Here is a 16,299-nt window from a genome sequence, read left to right on the forward strand (position 1 = left end):
TTTAATCAGGTGGAAGTTATTTACTACTGTGTGTGTAATGACTGCAGCTATAGGCAATACAGCTGCAATAATGAAATTAATTCTACTGCAATATCAGAAATGCGGAATGCTCACTTGTCCATTTAGTACAACGCAGTAAAGCAAGAACGAAAAGTGTGAAGCAAAACAGGGGAAATGTATGAGTTATAAATTTAGATCCCCACAGAACAAGTAATCTTCCTTCACAAGACCCTACTAGTTTAAAATCCCAAAGAAAAGAAGACTACAGGGAAATAGCACTGATCAGCCAACTATGCATAAATACCTAGCTAATCAGCAGTGTGAAAGCAATTAGCTTCTAATTATGAAAATGGTGGGATTTTCTACAATGCAGCATCATGCGCAGATTTTAGAAATCACATCCTCCTAAATTCAAAAATAACGGTAGTCTTAGAACTTATGAAGTTCTAAGCTTTAAATGGTTGAACCAAAAGTCTACTATGAAAGTGGTTGAGCGTGGGTTGTTTTGAACCATGGGTTGTTTGTTGAACTGTGGGTTATCATGTTGTCCAAACACAGGCACGGGGGCTTGTTAAGTATGCAGTATGGGTTATTTTCTTGAACAAGCTTCATTGAGAACCCATGGTTTGTTGTTGGGTTGTTCAGGGTAGCTAACAAGCCACACTGCAGGGTAGCTAACAAGCTACGCTGGCTATGTTCAGACAACATGATAACCCACGATTTGACGAACAACCCTCGGTTCAAAGCAACCCACACTCAACTACTGAGTGTGGGTTAGTGTGTTGTGTGGACAGCCCCTGTCAGTGTGTTGACGCTCACAGCTCTTGAATAATGTAGACTGGATTAGTAGGGGGACTCTTTCTCTATTCCACACAAACATAACTTGAGAAATAAGAGATTTTAAAAGGTCAAAGAATTATATTATAGACATACTGCTGGAATGCATTTTCACAAACACATAACAGACTCTCCTTAGACAGTGCTGTTTGTCCCCCTGAAATGAGACATACTGACAAGACTTTGTCACCATTTATTTTTGAATGTATTCAAGGAGAACAGATGCTGCATTCTTTAACACAGATACAAAAATATCTGGTGTTTTCTGTGTTTTTATTTCTACAGCACAGACTCTTACCATTTGCCTGTTAGGTTTCAATATCTGACGACATGCACAGCATGAAAAAAGTGGGGGAAAGGAAACTAAAAGATCAAAATCGAAGTACAGCATTACAGTGGAAGGCTAACAATTCTATAGAGAATTTACATAAAGCGGTTGTCATTCTTTCCTAGCAGACACCAACAGTGTCAAAATTAAGGGTTAAACTACTCTATCATTTTCTACCCAAGCTGAGATCGAGTTAAAAGATCCCTTCAAAGGAGAGAAGAAAATCTTCCGTAATGCAACAATATGCCCAGACCATCATTATGCCACACCTCATTTGTGAGAAAGTCTTTCTTCAGAGGTGGCTGAAGGCAATGGATTAACACACTACTAAATTAGTACAGTAGTGGTACCCACTGGTATTAAGGTTGTATCAATTGCTAGCAACAGCTGATCACATTGCAATGACACTTGAGTAACAGAGAACCAACACACTGAACTATATATCCTGGGATGGCACCAATATCTCTTATAACCCATTCTATACATCAACAAACAAGTAGTAATGAGAGCACTCTGCTCCTTCCCTGCTACGCTGAAGGAATATTGTTGCTAAGTGATGGAGCTGTGAACCAGGAAATTTACTGGTTCAAACACTGCCTCTGTCATGAACTCACAAGGTAGCTTTAGGCATGTCACAATCTCTCAGCCAGTCTGCCTCTCATTGCATTTGTGTATGCAATTCCCCCATAATGCAGATCTGTTCGTACATCTTTTTTTTTTTACCAAAGAACTGCACCATAAAATTTAGAGAAGTGTGAAAAATGAAAGATAATTGTGTTCCAGTTCATGCATTACTTAGAGAAGTGAGACATTTCTCCTCCAGCCCTAATAAGAGGTCAATTCTACTTCTTCTCTGCATAAGAACTCATCTGCAGTAGCTAAAACCACATAAGTTTACACGTGCCTGACAGCGTGTAGCATTAACTTCCCAGAAATATTCCAAACATATCAAAACATATGATTGCAAAATCTGTTTACATTCTACTTTACCTGGCCATTTCCTAGCAAAGATGTGTCTTCCCCCATCAGAAGATACGAGCCAAAGAAGAAAACAAATGCATGAGAGAATCCCAAGAAGGTCCAGTAAAGGAAAGGTCTAAAGCCCAAGTGGGCATTTTTACTGATGTCTCTGTAGAGAGGAAGGGAGAAATGGTACAAAGACTTTATTTATTTATTTAAAACATTTATATCCCACCCTATATCAATAAGATCTCAGGGCGACATACAGATAAAAGCAGACAGTATAAAACAGTAAATATACACAGCTAAAAACAAATTAAACCATAAACCAAGTTAAAACAATATATAATTTAAAAGCAGTAAAACCATTTAAAACAGTTAAAACAATGCGCCTAGTGAATTCAACCATTAAAAGCTTTGTTAAAAAGCCATGTTTTCACTTGACGCCAGAATAAAATCAGCGTTGGAGCCAGTTGGGCCTCCAAGGGGAGGGCATTCCACAGTCGGGGTGCCACCACAGAGAAAGCCCTCTCCCTTGTCCCAACATAGTGAATGTGTTGTGCTGGTGGGATGCGGAGAAGGGCTCCTCCAACAGATCTCAAGTCTCGGGCTGAATACTGCTACTTGCTGAATAGCAGTAGGCTAATTTTAATTCCTTAGGTATTTGGCATGCTATCATTCCATCTGAGAGCATCTTTGAATATTTTGGTACAGTCCTGAAAACAGCCAGTCTGTTATGTGACATGGGAATGAACAACAAGTAACACAATTGCAAAGCTCAATGGGACCAGGCCTCTCTCTTACCGTGATGTGCTGACCTCATAACATGTAAAGATAATTCAGGGCTCATCTACACCAAGCAGGACATTCCAATATGACAGCGGTATATAAAAGGCAGGAGCCACACTACTGCTTTATAGTGGTATTGAAGTGTACTGACAACTGATGGGGCCCATGACACATACCATATACCACGTTCATAGTGTTATATCCTGCTTGGTGTAGATGTGTCATGGGCCCCAACAGTTGTCAGTGCACTTCAGTACCGCTATAAAGCAATAGTGTAGGTCCTGCATTGCACTTCAATACTGCTATAAAGCAGTAGTGTGGCTCCTGCCTTTTATATACTGCTTTCATAGTGGAATATCCTGCTTGGTGTAGATGAGCCCAACGTACTTCTTGTTAGGGGGTGGGGGAAACTGTGACCGATCCCAGTTAACATGCCCCATTCTTCAGTTCTCCTGCAACATTCCTTAGTCAATGAGCCAATTTTCAATTTGTCAAAATGCAATCAGCTTGTTTGATGGATTTGGAGGTGGCATCGTTCAAACAAGTAAAATATATTTTAGCAGATCAAGTTGTATATTTCATACTTTAAAATCTCTTGATCACAAGTTCATTTCTTTGTGGCCTTCTTTCAATAGGTCTAAGCACCCTCTCCCCCATAAATTAATGTAACATTCTCTGGCAAAGTCTTAAATGAACAAAACCCATAATTCAAGTTTAAGCATACTGTACCATCTTAGCTTTTAGAGCTAAAAAAAACTCCATCTACAATTGCTCTCCCTCATGAAATGAGGGTGGTAGCCAGCTATCCATCTGGACATTTAAACAATCTAATTTGATGTTTTGCTCTGAACCGCCATACCCGATTAGAACTACACCAGGTTTAAACGTTTGCTAAAACAAAGAGAAATATATTTTGCCTATGCTATGTCTCATCCTCCGAGAATAGTATGGCTACAAATTCTCTGATCGAAGGAGGAAGGAAGAGGACAGATACCCTGACGTTGTTCTGCCCAAACATTTATGCTCCTGAACATTATCAAAAACTGAGCATATCAATGTATGATTGCCTTATACCAAGGGTGGGAAACTATTTTTCTGTAGAGGGCTACATTCCTTTGGCGTGTAATCTGTCAGGGCCTGCATGCCAGTGGAGGGCTGAGCAAAGGACAGCAACAGGCAGAGTAAGAGCCAAAAGTGAATGGGCCAACTCTTTTCTTCCTAATTGCCACCCCCTTTTCTCTCTTTTCCTCCCCATCCAGCAGACTCTTGTCAGAGTTCTGAACGTTTTGCTTTCTGAATTTAGGCTGGTTGCTCACGCCTGCCTTTTACAGCCTGACTATTGGCCCATTTAGCTTAGCATGGTTTACTCTGGCCTGTAATGGCTCTCTAAATCTCAGGCAGAGATCTTTCTCAGTCTAGATCCTTTAACCAGAGATGGAAGGATTGAACCTGGGGTCTTGCACATACAAAGCATGTGCTCTACTACTCAGCTGGGGCCCAATAACACTTGCATTATTCTGAAGTTTCAAAAGAAGAGTATTTTTATTTATTTATTTATTATTGCATTTATATCCCACCTTTTTTTCCCTGCAAGGAACCCAAGGTGGCATACATAATCCTCCTCCTCTCCACTTTGTCCTCACAACAACCCTGTGAGGTAGGTTGGGCTGAGAGTCTGTGACTGGCCCAAAGTCACCCAGTGGGTTTCCATGTCCAAGTGGGGACTAGAACCCGGATCTCCTGACTTCCAGTCTGACACTCCAGCCACTACACCACACTGGCTCTCAGATTACATGAAAACAGACGTGTTGGGATAGTCTAAGCAAGCTAAGTGTTTGCACCCTAACACATTGTTTCTGAAGGGGGTTCTTTTCTACCACTGGTAGGATGGTCATTTGCCAAGCATAACCCTCCCCGAAAGAGCATGCTTACCGATAGAGCGTTGGCTTGCTATGTAATACGTGAGGATGCACGTGCTGCTCAAAAAGACTGTACATGAGGACTGGCAGGGAAGTGAAACAAATGTTGTACAAAGTCAGGTATACACTGTCATACAGAGTCTGAAAAGTGAGAAAAGATGGCGAATTAGTGGTTTTTTAAAAGGCCGAAACAGGAGAAAGGAGATCTATTATTTATTACTATTTATTTATTACACTTCTATAATGTCAATTAGCCAAAGCCCGTCTAGTCAAGAGGCTCAGCTAAGAGCAATCCACAAGTCAGGTTTTGTTCACAACTGTCAACAATGCAACGTGTGTGTGTGTGTGTCAGCTTGCAATGTTTTAAACTAAAACAACTAGTGAATATTAAGAGTTCATCCCATTCCTTGGTAAAACCCACATATATATCTAAAGCAAATACGAGTTAACTCATACTCTTTCCTAAAGATCACTTTAGTAGAGTACCTAACGGAAGGATTTATTCAGGAATAGTCAGGCTTCATCCCAGTTAAAGCTCTAGAAAACTCTGTTGGTGCAAGATCCAAACTCTAATTGGGTTGGATCCAATTGGAGCCTTGTTCACGCCCAGCCCCACTTGTGATGTAGCGTTTCTGGGGGAAGCCCCAAAACAAGTGCAAATGGTCGTTTCAGGAACGGGCACAACCTTCAGGAACTAGCAGTTGTGCTCATTTTGTGGTTTCCCCCAGAAATGGTACATCACGGCCGTGTGTGGACCAGGGCTAGAGGGCTTGATGCACGGGCTGCAGCTGATGGGGTCAGCTGCATGTGCAAAGCCCCAATTGGATCCAGCCCATTACAAAACCCCGAACTCGGGAAGGGGTGAGAAGGTTGTCTAGTTGTCTATATGGTTCGGGTCCAGGTTATCTGAAAGACCGTCTTCTCCCTTATGAGCCTGCCCGTGCTTTGAGATCTTCTGGAGAAGCCCTTCTTTCAGTCCCACCTTCTTCACAGGCACGCTTGGTGGGAACATGGGAGAGGGCCTTCTCGGTGGCTGCTCCGGTGCTCTGGAACTCTCTTCCCGGGGAAGCTAGGCTGGCTCCCTCTTTGATGGGCTTTCGGAAGCAGGCTAAAACTTTTTTGTTCAAGCAGGCCTTTGGAGAATAATCCTGCCCTCCATCTATGTTAATGTCTTATAATTTTGTTGTGTACTTTTTTAATTGTTTATGGTTTTGTTTCCCTCCTCCCCCATGTATATTTTAAACTTTGTAAGGCCGCCTTGAGGCCCAGCATTGGGCAAAAGGCGGGATACTACAACAACAACAACAACAACAATAATAATGACGATGATGATGATGATGATGATGATGATGTCCCCCTGCTTCCTCTTTATGTTAGCTAACCAGCTGGTAAAATGGCTAAAATGCTGGGAAAGGCTGAAATCCCCACTCAGCCATCACCCCAACACTCTCAAAGTCCTATAAATGAGTGCTGCCAGAAGCAACCTTGATATCTATATGGAACATACCAGCTACACTGAGCATGCCCTGCGAGAAACACCAGGGTACACTCAGCAATTGGATTTTCTGCATGAGATGCGGAGCTGCCGTGAGCCCCGTCTAACCTATTTCACAGCCTGTTCAGTGGTTAAAATGAGCTAATTCTGCACGCTGCCTTGAGCTCCTTGGAGGAAAATTGGAAATCAAGAATGATAGATGGTGGAAACATAGACATGCTACAAACATAGAAAGGAGTAAGAGCAGGCAGTGGAAGAAGTGCCTGAAAGCAAGGAACAACAGATGGGTAAAAGCAGGCAAAGCCCATTCCATAAAGCTAAAATTTCTAAACCTGATATTCTAAATCCCTTCTTGGTTTGACTGCATTTGTGGCAACTTGGCCCTAGGTGTAAAGCAAAATCATATTTTTTCCAGCTCTCTAGCACACATCCATTCATGCTGTGCTTTCTAGCAGTCCCTAATGCTAGAGAACATTCTTTGGATGAAAGAGATACTGGCCATAGCTAGACGGGGCAAAATCCCAGGGTGATCCCTGGGATCGTCCCTGTGCATCACATGATGCACAGGGGATCCCGGGTTCAGGGTGGATGATCCCTCCCTTGCCCCAGGATCCTGCCCTCCCCTTTAGGCCCAGTTTTTCTGCGTGATAGATATAACATCACCTGTGTTGTGAGTCTCACTCTGTACACTGACGTTGTTAAATTACACTTGATTATATTTTGACCTGTACAATTCCTTGAAAATAAAATGCTCCCCCACAGAAACAGGATAGCTCTCCTACAACTTTACCAATAAGAACTTTAAAAGGTAATAGCAAGACAAAAGTGGGGATACTGAGATGTTACTGAAGGATATTCTGGCTGTCAGCAACATGTATTCAATTTCAGCTACTGTATAATATAAAATGCTATTCATGGGTGTTTATGGTTATTCATATTCACTCCCATAAATGGAGGAGGGGGAAAGGGAAGGAAGAAATCCAACTGAATACTTACCTGTTGTGAAAACAAACAAAAGAACTGATATAAAAACTGTGGTGTAATAAAGCACACATTCTGGAAAACAAAAAGGGATGCAACTAGTTAGGGACACAAGACACTGAGTTCTGAAGAAAAACCAGCTTAACTTGAATATCAAAAAGGCAAGAAGATATGTAAGTTTAAGTTTTAGGAATCCAAGGGCAAACCATAATCCTATAGATTCTTAATCTTAAATGTCATTAAATCCAAGTCTAGAATAGTAAGAAATAATTCACTGATGATAAAAGATAAATGATAAATGTCTGACAGGGGTGGCCACTGTTCAGTAGAAATGCTCTCCCATATGACACCCCAGAGTTCAGAGATAAATTCGAGATTCCCCGCACCACTCAGCTAGAGCTTACGGAAGCTGGCTACTGCAAGTCCTGGCCACTCTGCTCATGCCCCGAACAGGAGCTGCTTGATTTGGCTGGCGCTTGCACGAGTCAGCTCTTGCAAGGGCTGGCTGAGTGGCTTTCTGTGCGGAGAGGGGCATGCTTTGTGGTTCTCTCCGCACGAGGAAAAAAGTGGGTGGGGATGCCGGTGATGATGTCATGGGAAGGGGGGGGGGGCCCATCCCCTTGACATCATTCAGTCTACCAGGTTAGATCTAGGGGACAATGTGGCCCCCCGGACCAAAAGAAGTGCCCCCCCACCCATACTAAGGCTTCAGTTTAGAGCAGATTTAATAGCTCTATCAATCACGGTTGGCAAATAGGGTGCGTTCCCTTCCCCTTCTTCCTCCTTTGCCCAGAGTGATCCCTTCCATTTCCCTGCCCTTTAACCATGGTTCGTATTATGTGTGCATCAACGGAAGCCACATTTGCCTTATAAACTAGGGACTGAAACCCTGGTTACAAGTGGTTTTACAAGGCAGGGCTTTTAATTATTACATTTTATGGCTTGGGTCTAAATCTAAGTTATCTTAGGGAAGTTCCTGGAAGGAAAGTTCCCCCAACCCTCCTCCCACTTGCAACCCCTGGAGGGTGGCGGGGTGGCAGAGGCTCCTGAAGAAATGTGGAACGGGGAATAACTTCCCTTCTGTGAACTTAAGTTAACTTATCTTAGGGTTCAAGCCGAAATATTTTTTATTTCGTTTTGTAGATCGCAGTTTCTATACTTTTTGGAGATGTTTTTGTATTTTCTCTTTTTATTAGCCACCTTAAACTATTAGGAAAGGCAGGGTATACAATTATTATAAAACCTCATTTGTGCTGACCACAATTTGTGTCAGTGCAAACGTAACGCAAAACTATGGTTAAAAGAAGAGGGAAGGGGTGGGGGGGAAGTATGTCAGTGTGTGGGACAGAGCGCATGCATGCATGTGCAAACTGAGAGAGCTTGTGGTCCACCCCATGGCACCTTATCACAGTTATGACACTGGCAGAGTTACATCTGTGCCAGTCTTTTCTGAGACCTAGGAAACTAGGCATAACAATAATACGCTAGACTGAGTTAAAGCGATCTCTTTAAGAACACAAATAACTGCATATAATATAATGTGCTACGGTGTAGAATTTGTAGAAATCAACGGTGAACAACTTCTGAAGCTATGTATTTGCTTCACAGTGCATTGTTCGGAGATTTCCACATATGCTTCCCTCCGTTACGGTTAACTCCGAGGATATGCCACCAAAACAAAGTATTTCCAGTTAAAAGAATCCCCAGTTACAATCTGAAGGAACTTACCTTGTAAAAAAAGTACTGTACAAGGGTTGCTATTCTAATATAGTAAAGGTGGCCATGGACAAAAAGTAACTTGGAAAGGAACTTAAATCTTGCTATTGCATAGTCACTGTTTCTTACAGCTTGCCTTCCTTCTTTGCCCATGATACCTGTAAATTATGGGAGACGAAAGAAAAATTACGCTAAATCCAACCCTCCAAAGCCCCCACAGAACACAGAGGAGATAAACTTAAGCAGAATTGAAGCAATTTACGCAATGATTAGAAAAGATTCAAGCACTGATTCCTGCATTGAGCAGGGGATTGGACTCTATGGCCTTATAGGCCCCTTCCAACTCTACTATTCTATGATTCTGTGATTTCAAATGTTTCTTTTTAAAGAACCCCTGACTGGACAAGAATAAGTCTATCAACTCTTAACACATAGAAAGGATGGATTCAATATTATTTAATTCAGCATTTTAAAAAGCCACTCGCATGTCTGCCTGTGATAAAAATGACATCTAGGTTATTAAATAGGGATACTTAATTTTTAAAAAAGGACAAAACTTTTTTTGTTAATGAACACCACACATGATTAACATGGGCATGCGTGAAGAAGTAGGTTAATAAAACTTTCACATACTATATCAGCCTTGCAGTTAAGTCCACAAAACTTTTTTGTGGACTTAACTGCAAGGCTGATATAGTATGTTCTCTTAAAAACAACAGCAATCTTCTGGAATAGATTTTAGTCAACCATGCATACATACTACAGATGCCATAATCGTACACACATCAGTTTCAAAGAGACTGAAAGCATGTCTAGGATTTATAATTTTATTTGTTTATTAAATTTGTACCCCACCTTTCTACTATAAAAAGCACCCAAGGCTGCTAACAATAAAAGATAAAATCCAAAATTATAATTAAAATATAAAAGCAAATCAGTTAAACACGAATCAATAAAAGAAGTAGGAGGATCTTCAAAGCAAGGGCACATAATCCTCAGCTTCATATATGCTGGGTTTTTTCTATTGTCCAATGGGAAGGGAAAAACTTTGCGTGCACATGGACAATTTCTAATATTCACCCGGAGAGTTTCCGCTTTGAAGCCAAAGGAAGAGCTGCTTCTGCAGATTGATATCGTCATTGTCTGTAGCCTCCTCTGCCTGAAGGGAAGAGCCTGTAACCTGGACTAGATCACCAATTGCCAGTGGCAAACAGAGACTGAACATCTCCCAACATCTCTCTAATTATATTCTACTTCTGTTTTAAAATTGCAAGCCTCTCTAGGAGACATCCTTAGATGACAAGTCGGGCATAAATATATTTTATTCATCACTTTATATTAAACTGAAAAGCCCCTACACCAGCCTTCCTCAACCTGGGGCGCTCCAGATGTGTTGGACTACAACTCCCAGAATGCCCCAGCCAGCTGGCTGGGGCATTCTGGGAGGTGCAGTCCAACACATCTGGAGCGCCCCAGGTTGAGGAAGGCTGCCCTACACACACAGTGCCTCTGATTTTCAGCTCAGGTCTTCCATATATGGATCAGATTCCCATTGTAATTCTGCTTATTGAATTTTAAATGCAATGAGACTCTGACATAATGCCAAAGCCAAAAATCCGGATATAGATACATGATGAGAAGGCTCTTACCTATCCCAACATGGGCTTCTTGTATCATGCTCACATCATTAGCCCCATCACCAATAGCTAACGTGATGGGTTTCTCTGGAGAGGTTTTTATCAGCCGTACAACCTGCACAAGGAAAAAAGGATTTTTTTAAAAAAGTTTAACACTATCCAGGAATGCCAATGATTCATTCTTGAGCTGCTCAGATAGGGAAGACCATCCACAAAGCCAACGCGGAGGGCAATGCTTAAGAGTCAACCACATTTTCTGCACTGTTTACTAATAAGGTGGAAATAAGGAACGTCACAGAGATAGAAAAATATGCCTGTATTAAAGCTGCACTGGTTCTGTGTGCCTGCCAGATAAAGACTTGTGGTCATGGACATGGAATGTATTTATTTATTAAATTTATATACCGCCCCATAGCTGAAGCTCTCTGGGCGGTTTACAAACGTGGACAGCCCAGGTTCCCTGGTCTATGTTTAGTAGCCCCCTGACTTGAAGTACTCCAAGGCACAGTCCAGGCAGGAAGGTCTAGATTTGTTTTCTTGCAAATTTTAACTGTTTTCCAAATATGCATAGCAAAAGTGCCTTACAACCAAAATGCATCAGGCTGACCTGTCCTCTGACATCTCTCCTCCTAAAGTCTCAGGAAAGCTATTCTGCTCCAGTATCGTTTATTCTCAAATAGGATTGGATGATGAGGATGTGGATAAAATGTGGTATAAAAGGAAAAAAGCACATCCAGACTTTGTACCAGTTCACATTACTCCTGTAGCTTGGGGTCCTATACATCTGTTTTCTAAATGCAGTATAATGACCAAGAACAAGAGCCGGGAGATCTCCAGTTCAGATCTTAACCACATCCTCATCAGGGGGCCTTAGGTAGGTCACTCTGTCTCGGCCTCAGGTCCACATCTGTAACATGGAAGTAATACTGGCCTGCCTTGAGGTTACTGAAATAATGTAAGGGAAATGCTTTGAACATTCCGAGGTGCTATATAATGGCAGTTTTAAAACAATAATCTGAAACGGAGTAACTTGGAAGCTTATTGGGATTTCCTCAAAGAAATCACTAACGGCAGACAAACTCTGCCCTGAGAAGGTGTGCAGGGATCACGCAGGGCGACAGACAACTAACAGGCTCAAATGTGAATCCAGAGGGCACCACAGAACAAGTGTACAGGGGTTACTTGGTCAGTCCTGAAAATGCTCCCTAAAAGCAGAGTTGTTCCAAGTCACAGGGGTAGACAATGGTAGCTAAACGGCCCCATCAGTCCCGCTTTAAAAACCTTGAGCAAATTACCTTTGCTTTCTGCAGTGGCGCCATGCGACAGCACAGCACCGCAGAGCAATTCCTACAGACTTCCATGAAGAGCTTCTCATGTTGCCTGAGTGCAAGGGAGAGGCTGGTCCCATCCACCACCAGCCCATGCTGGATTACGTGGTCATCCTTTATTCTAACAAAGGAGGGAAGAAAATGTTATTGTTGGCAAACAAATCCTTTACTGTTTAGTGAAGGCCACCAGTTCGACTCGTCAAATGCTCAAAGAAAGAGTGACTGTGCACAGCAAGCGGAAGAACTACGCGTCCCTCTCCTTCCCCAAAGCAACAGGCTTGTTAGCAGCAGGTGAGGATTTCATTTATGCAGCAAAGAAGTAGATGCAAAGCGACTGTTTTATTTTTATATCGGTGAGTTCTGCAAAGAGCTGTTAGCATTATCCGTTCAGACACAGGCAGCGTTTTACCTCCGGGCAAGCTGCGTTAGCCGATCTGCACAGGCACTGTCCGATTTCTGCTGTAGAAGTTCCAGAATATTCATGGTTCTATGAAAGTGTCCGCATGATAAGCTGACATTAACAGCCGTCTCATGCTTGTCGCCAGTGAGAACCCACACTTTAATACCTGCCAGTCGGAGGGCTTCTATGGTCTCTTGGACTTTATCCTGGAGTCTGTAAATAAAGAAACCGTGCTCATTAACAACATTACAACTGATCTTTTTAGCATCGTGATTCTTATTTCTCTTAGGCTATTCCAGTTTTGCTAGTAATGGGGAAAGGCAAAGGAGCCTTGCCCTCCCACCACTCCATCACTGCTCCAGCTTTTGAAATTTCACTATGGGTCTGTTTGCATGTCATGACAGCCCACCCCCATGGCTTAGTTTACCCGGCTGGGGGGTGGGGGGGGCTGTTGCACTGTGTCGGGCACTTGCACGTACACAGCTTGCCATGGCTTGTCATGTCGTGCAAACCCAGGTGGCAGGGGACGTTTGAGGGTTTATTCATTTATTGTATTTCTATACCACCCCATAGCCGAAGCTCTCTGTGCAGTTCAGAAAAATTAAAAACTATTAAAATACATTATACAAAGTACAAACAACACTTATGGAAAACATATAAACAAATACCACACACACGGACGGCATATCTCTAAAGCCAATTTTTAGACAGTCAATCAAGGACGATCCAGGGTTAGATAGCCTTCAAATAACCCATGGCTTGTTTTAGGGTTATTTGAGGGTAGTCTAATTCTCAAATAACTCCTGCCGCCTGGATTCACACAACACAACAAGCTGCAGCAAGCTGGGCACGATGCAAAAATAATGCCTGCGGGTGTCTGGCACAACACAACATCCTCCACGGTTAGATTAAGCCATGGTGGGCTGTTGTGTCATATGAAACAGGTCTAGGTATTGCTCACATGCTCTCCCCAAGCTTTGCTTCTGTACTAAGCCTTCTCCATATTCAAGCTTGCTTAAGAAGCAACCATTTTCCTCAGCAAAGTTATACATTTATTTTTAAACAGTTATATGCGGTACCATACATGACCAAAATACCCATAGAATGCTCATAACCTATAATGTACTATAACGTTACAGTGCAAGTAGTACACACTTGTCTTCTACTCCTGTAGCTCCAAGTAATTCCAGGTCTTTTTCTATAAAGTTATACACCTCTGCCACCCGCTCTTCTCGCTGCTGTAGGGCAGTTTTTGCCTTGTGAAGACGTTTTTCCACTTCCTGGTACTCCTCTGCTGTGAATCTTCTGTAAGCCACACAAAGAGTCCTTAATCCTTTCTAAGAAAAAAAAATCAAAAAGTGATTATTATTAGGCATCACACTAGCAACAAAGTCTATTATGAAAAATCTACAGGACTGATTTCCTCCATAAAATCCCACGATTAAGTAACGTTTTGATATATCAATTACTTTTACCCTGGCTAATAGGAAGAGGGGAGGAAGAGAAGGAGAGTGCAGGCACGAGGGCCAGACAGGATACCTCGAGGGCTGGATCTGTTCTGCAGAAACAGGACTCCAAACATTGTTGGCATGGGGCATCCTGAACACCCCCTCTCCATAAAAATAGCGCTCTGCCATTGCACTGTATTCCACAGAATGTTAAAGTCAGTGCACAGTACTGTGATTGGCTCACCCCAGTTCTGAAAGAGCTGCACTCATCATTGGTAATTGTTTTCTAGCCACAATTCAAGGTGTTGAGGCAGATGTCCAAAGCTCATCAAGCAGTCCTACTCTACTACAGTTCCTTTCAGCTTCAAAGATGTGTAGCTACGTCTTTGCCCAGCTTTGAAGATCTCTAAAAAAACTTTTAACCCAAAAAGGCCAAATCTTACATGCAATAATGCACTGAAATCTGATTTCCATTATACAGGAAGTAGAAATCCAGAGCCTACAAATGGGCAGTGTGAAATCAACTCTACTCCATTACCTGTCCCCAGTTTTCTGTCCTCTTCCACTCAGTCAGTCAGCATTCTGTGGCCACTGAGCATGCTCAATCCTCATTGGAGTTTGCAGAGGAGGCTTCAGTTTGAGGGGAGGGAGGGTTTTCTAAACATTTTTTGGACTTCTACAAACCTTGGAATTTCTCCAAGCCTACTGATAACTCACTCTTGTCTGGGGGTGGGTGGGGGTGCCACCACTTGGGAGAATTGAGAACACCATTTGCATACATGAATACTATTTGCCTACAAGGCCATGCTCAACCCCCTGCTCAATGCAGGAATCCACCCTAAAGCATCCTTGACAGACTGACTGTTAGAGCAGTACGACAATGGAATCAGTTACCTAGGGAGGTTGTGGGCTCTCCCACATTAGAGGCCTTCAAGAGGCAGCTGGACAACCATCTGTCAGGGATGCTTTAGGGTGGATTCCTGCATTGAGCAGGGGGTTGGACTCCATGGCCTTGTAGGCCCCTTTCAACTCTGCTATTCTATGATTCATGAATACGGTAGCCACTATGCAGCTTCTTCAGGCTGCCCACAGGATTTTGGGAACTTTTTCAAGCTATTGTCATCATGGGAATACTAGCGGTCAGGAAATTATTAACCACCTGGAAGCAGCAGTTCACACAAACAACACTTTCCATGGAACTCTGACAAGCTTGTGGTCCACATTCCCCTGAAGGAGATTGCATACGAACTACAACCACATGTATGGATTCGCTCTGAGCCCCACATTCAACTGACCTGAAATATCTACATCTCTATACATAACTTTTAATAAGAAAAACAATTTTCATTTTTTATTATTATTGTTTTCGATGAAGATGATGATTCTCAGCAGAAGTTTCACTCTGATCTACCAGGAAGCTTCAAAGCGACGCTTTCACATACCAAAGCAAATTCATCCACGTGAATTCTTGTTTTTTCTATTTCTCCATCTTTACTCCGAGGAAGAATAACAGAGTCTGCTCCTTTGGTGAATAAGAGCTTTTCACCTGTAAAGGAACAGTTTTAAGAAAAAAAAAATTACAAGTCTACAACATGTCTACAATTAACGCTAACCTTTTCAGCAGCCACAATTATCCCTATTATGAAAGCTGCTTACTTAGACAACATTTCTTGGCTTACCTGATGGATTTTCTACAATTACGCTCATCCTTCTGCGATCTGCATTGAACTCCAAAACATGTAGCAATCTGTACCTTTAAAGGGGGAGGGAAGATCATGTTTATAGGATGTACTGGATAAACCGAAGGCCAAGATGTTAGATTACTTAAATGCAGAGAACCATGAGAAAGCTGCACGCCTGCAACTGCACTCATGGGTTACCCCCAATGAGATACTGCAGCTGGAGAAGAGAAGCAGCTGAGAGACTCAGTGGATTGTGGAAGAGGGGGTATCTCACAGCCTCAGACACAGGTGGGGGATGGGGGGATGGAGGAGGAGGCAAGAGAGCACAGCCAAGAAGGCTTTTAGATGCAATCACCCTCCCAAAGCTCTTGCCTTCCATCTAGCCTACATCTCTTGTTTCCGAAACTGCCTTACTTTGGGAGATTCATTTTAGGAGCATGCTCATTTTTTTTTAATAGAAGCCACCTCTTTGGAAAAACCAAATGCTTCTACTATATAGGTTTTAAAGGTTGGGGTATTTTTAGCTATGATCAGTTCAAGTGACAGTTAAGGACATGAGCTTCTAGCTTGTGGCTTATGAGGAATGTCACCGATTTGACAAGATTGTATCTGTGAAAGACATGAATATCATAAGTTTTACGCAACCACATGAGTGAGAAATGAGCAGTTTCAATCTGTTCCAGATCAGGGCCACATATGGTGCAATTGCTGAAATCATATCTCTAACACATGTAAGAGTTCCAGCTATATTTGTTGCTTATGAATAATGTTGTGTAACT

General features: G+C 42.4%; 1 protein-coding gene across 6 annotated transcripts in view; it reads right to left on the reverse strand.

Annotated features, from left to right (window-relative positions):
- Nucleotides 1-16,299, reverse strand: part of ATP11B (ATPase phospholipid transporting 11B (putative)) — a 508,285-nt gene that overhangs the window by 439,732 nt on the left and 52,254 nt on the right. For all 6 annotated transcript variants that reach the window (XR_010025712.1, XR_010025711.1, XM_063131906.1 and 3 more), the window contains exons 16-25: nucleotides 15,518-15,591; nucleotides 15,281-15,384; nucleotides 13,546-13,727; nucleotides 12,400-12,603; nucleotides 11,958-12,111; nucleotides 10,675-10,777; nucleotides 9,038-9,183; nucleotides 7,325-7,384; nucleotides 4,847-4,974; nucleotides 2,156-2,294 (exon numbers count right to left, since the gene is read on the reverse strand). Coding sequence is in view for 4 of the 6 variants with exons in the window: in XM_063131906.1 (XP_062987976.1) it covers nucleotides 2,156-2,294; nucleotides 4,847-4,974; nucleotides 7,325-7,384; nucleotides 9,038-9,183; nucleotides 10,675-10,777; nucleotides 11,958-12,111; nucleotides 12,400-12,603; nucleotides 13,546-13,727; nucleotides 15,281-15,384; nucleotides 15,518-15,591 (1,294 nt within the window). In the remaining 2 variants the exon portion in view is untranslated. The remainder of the gene's footprint in view (nucleotides 1-2,155; nucleotides 2,295-4,846; nucleotides 4,975-7,324; nucleotides 7,385-9,037; nucleotides 9,184-10,674; nucleotides 10,778-11,957; nucleotides 12,112-12,399; nucleotides 12,604-13,545; nucleotides 13,728-15,280; nucleotides 15,385-15,517; nucleotides 15,592-16,299) is intronic.

The sequence above is a fragment of the Elgaria multicarinata genome, chromosome 8 (assembly GCF_023053635.1).
Source record: "Elgaria multicarinata webbii isolate HBS135686 ecotype San Diego chromosome 8, rElgMul1.1.pri, whole genome shotgun sequence".
NCBI classification, from domain to species: Eukaryota; Metazoa; Chordata; class Lepidosauria; order Squamata; family Anguidae; genus Elgaria; species Elgaria multicarinata.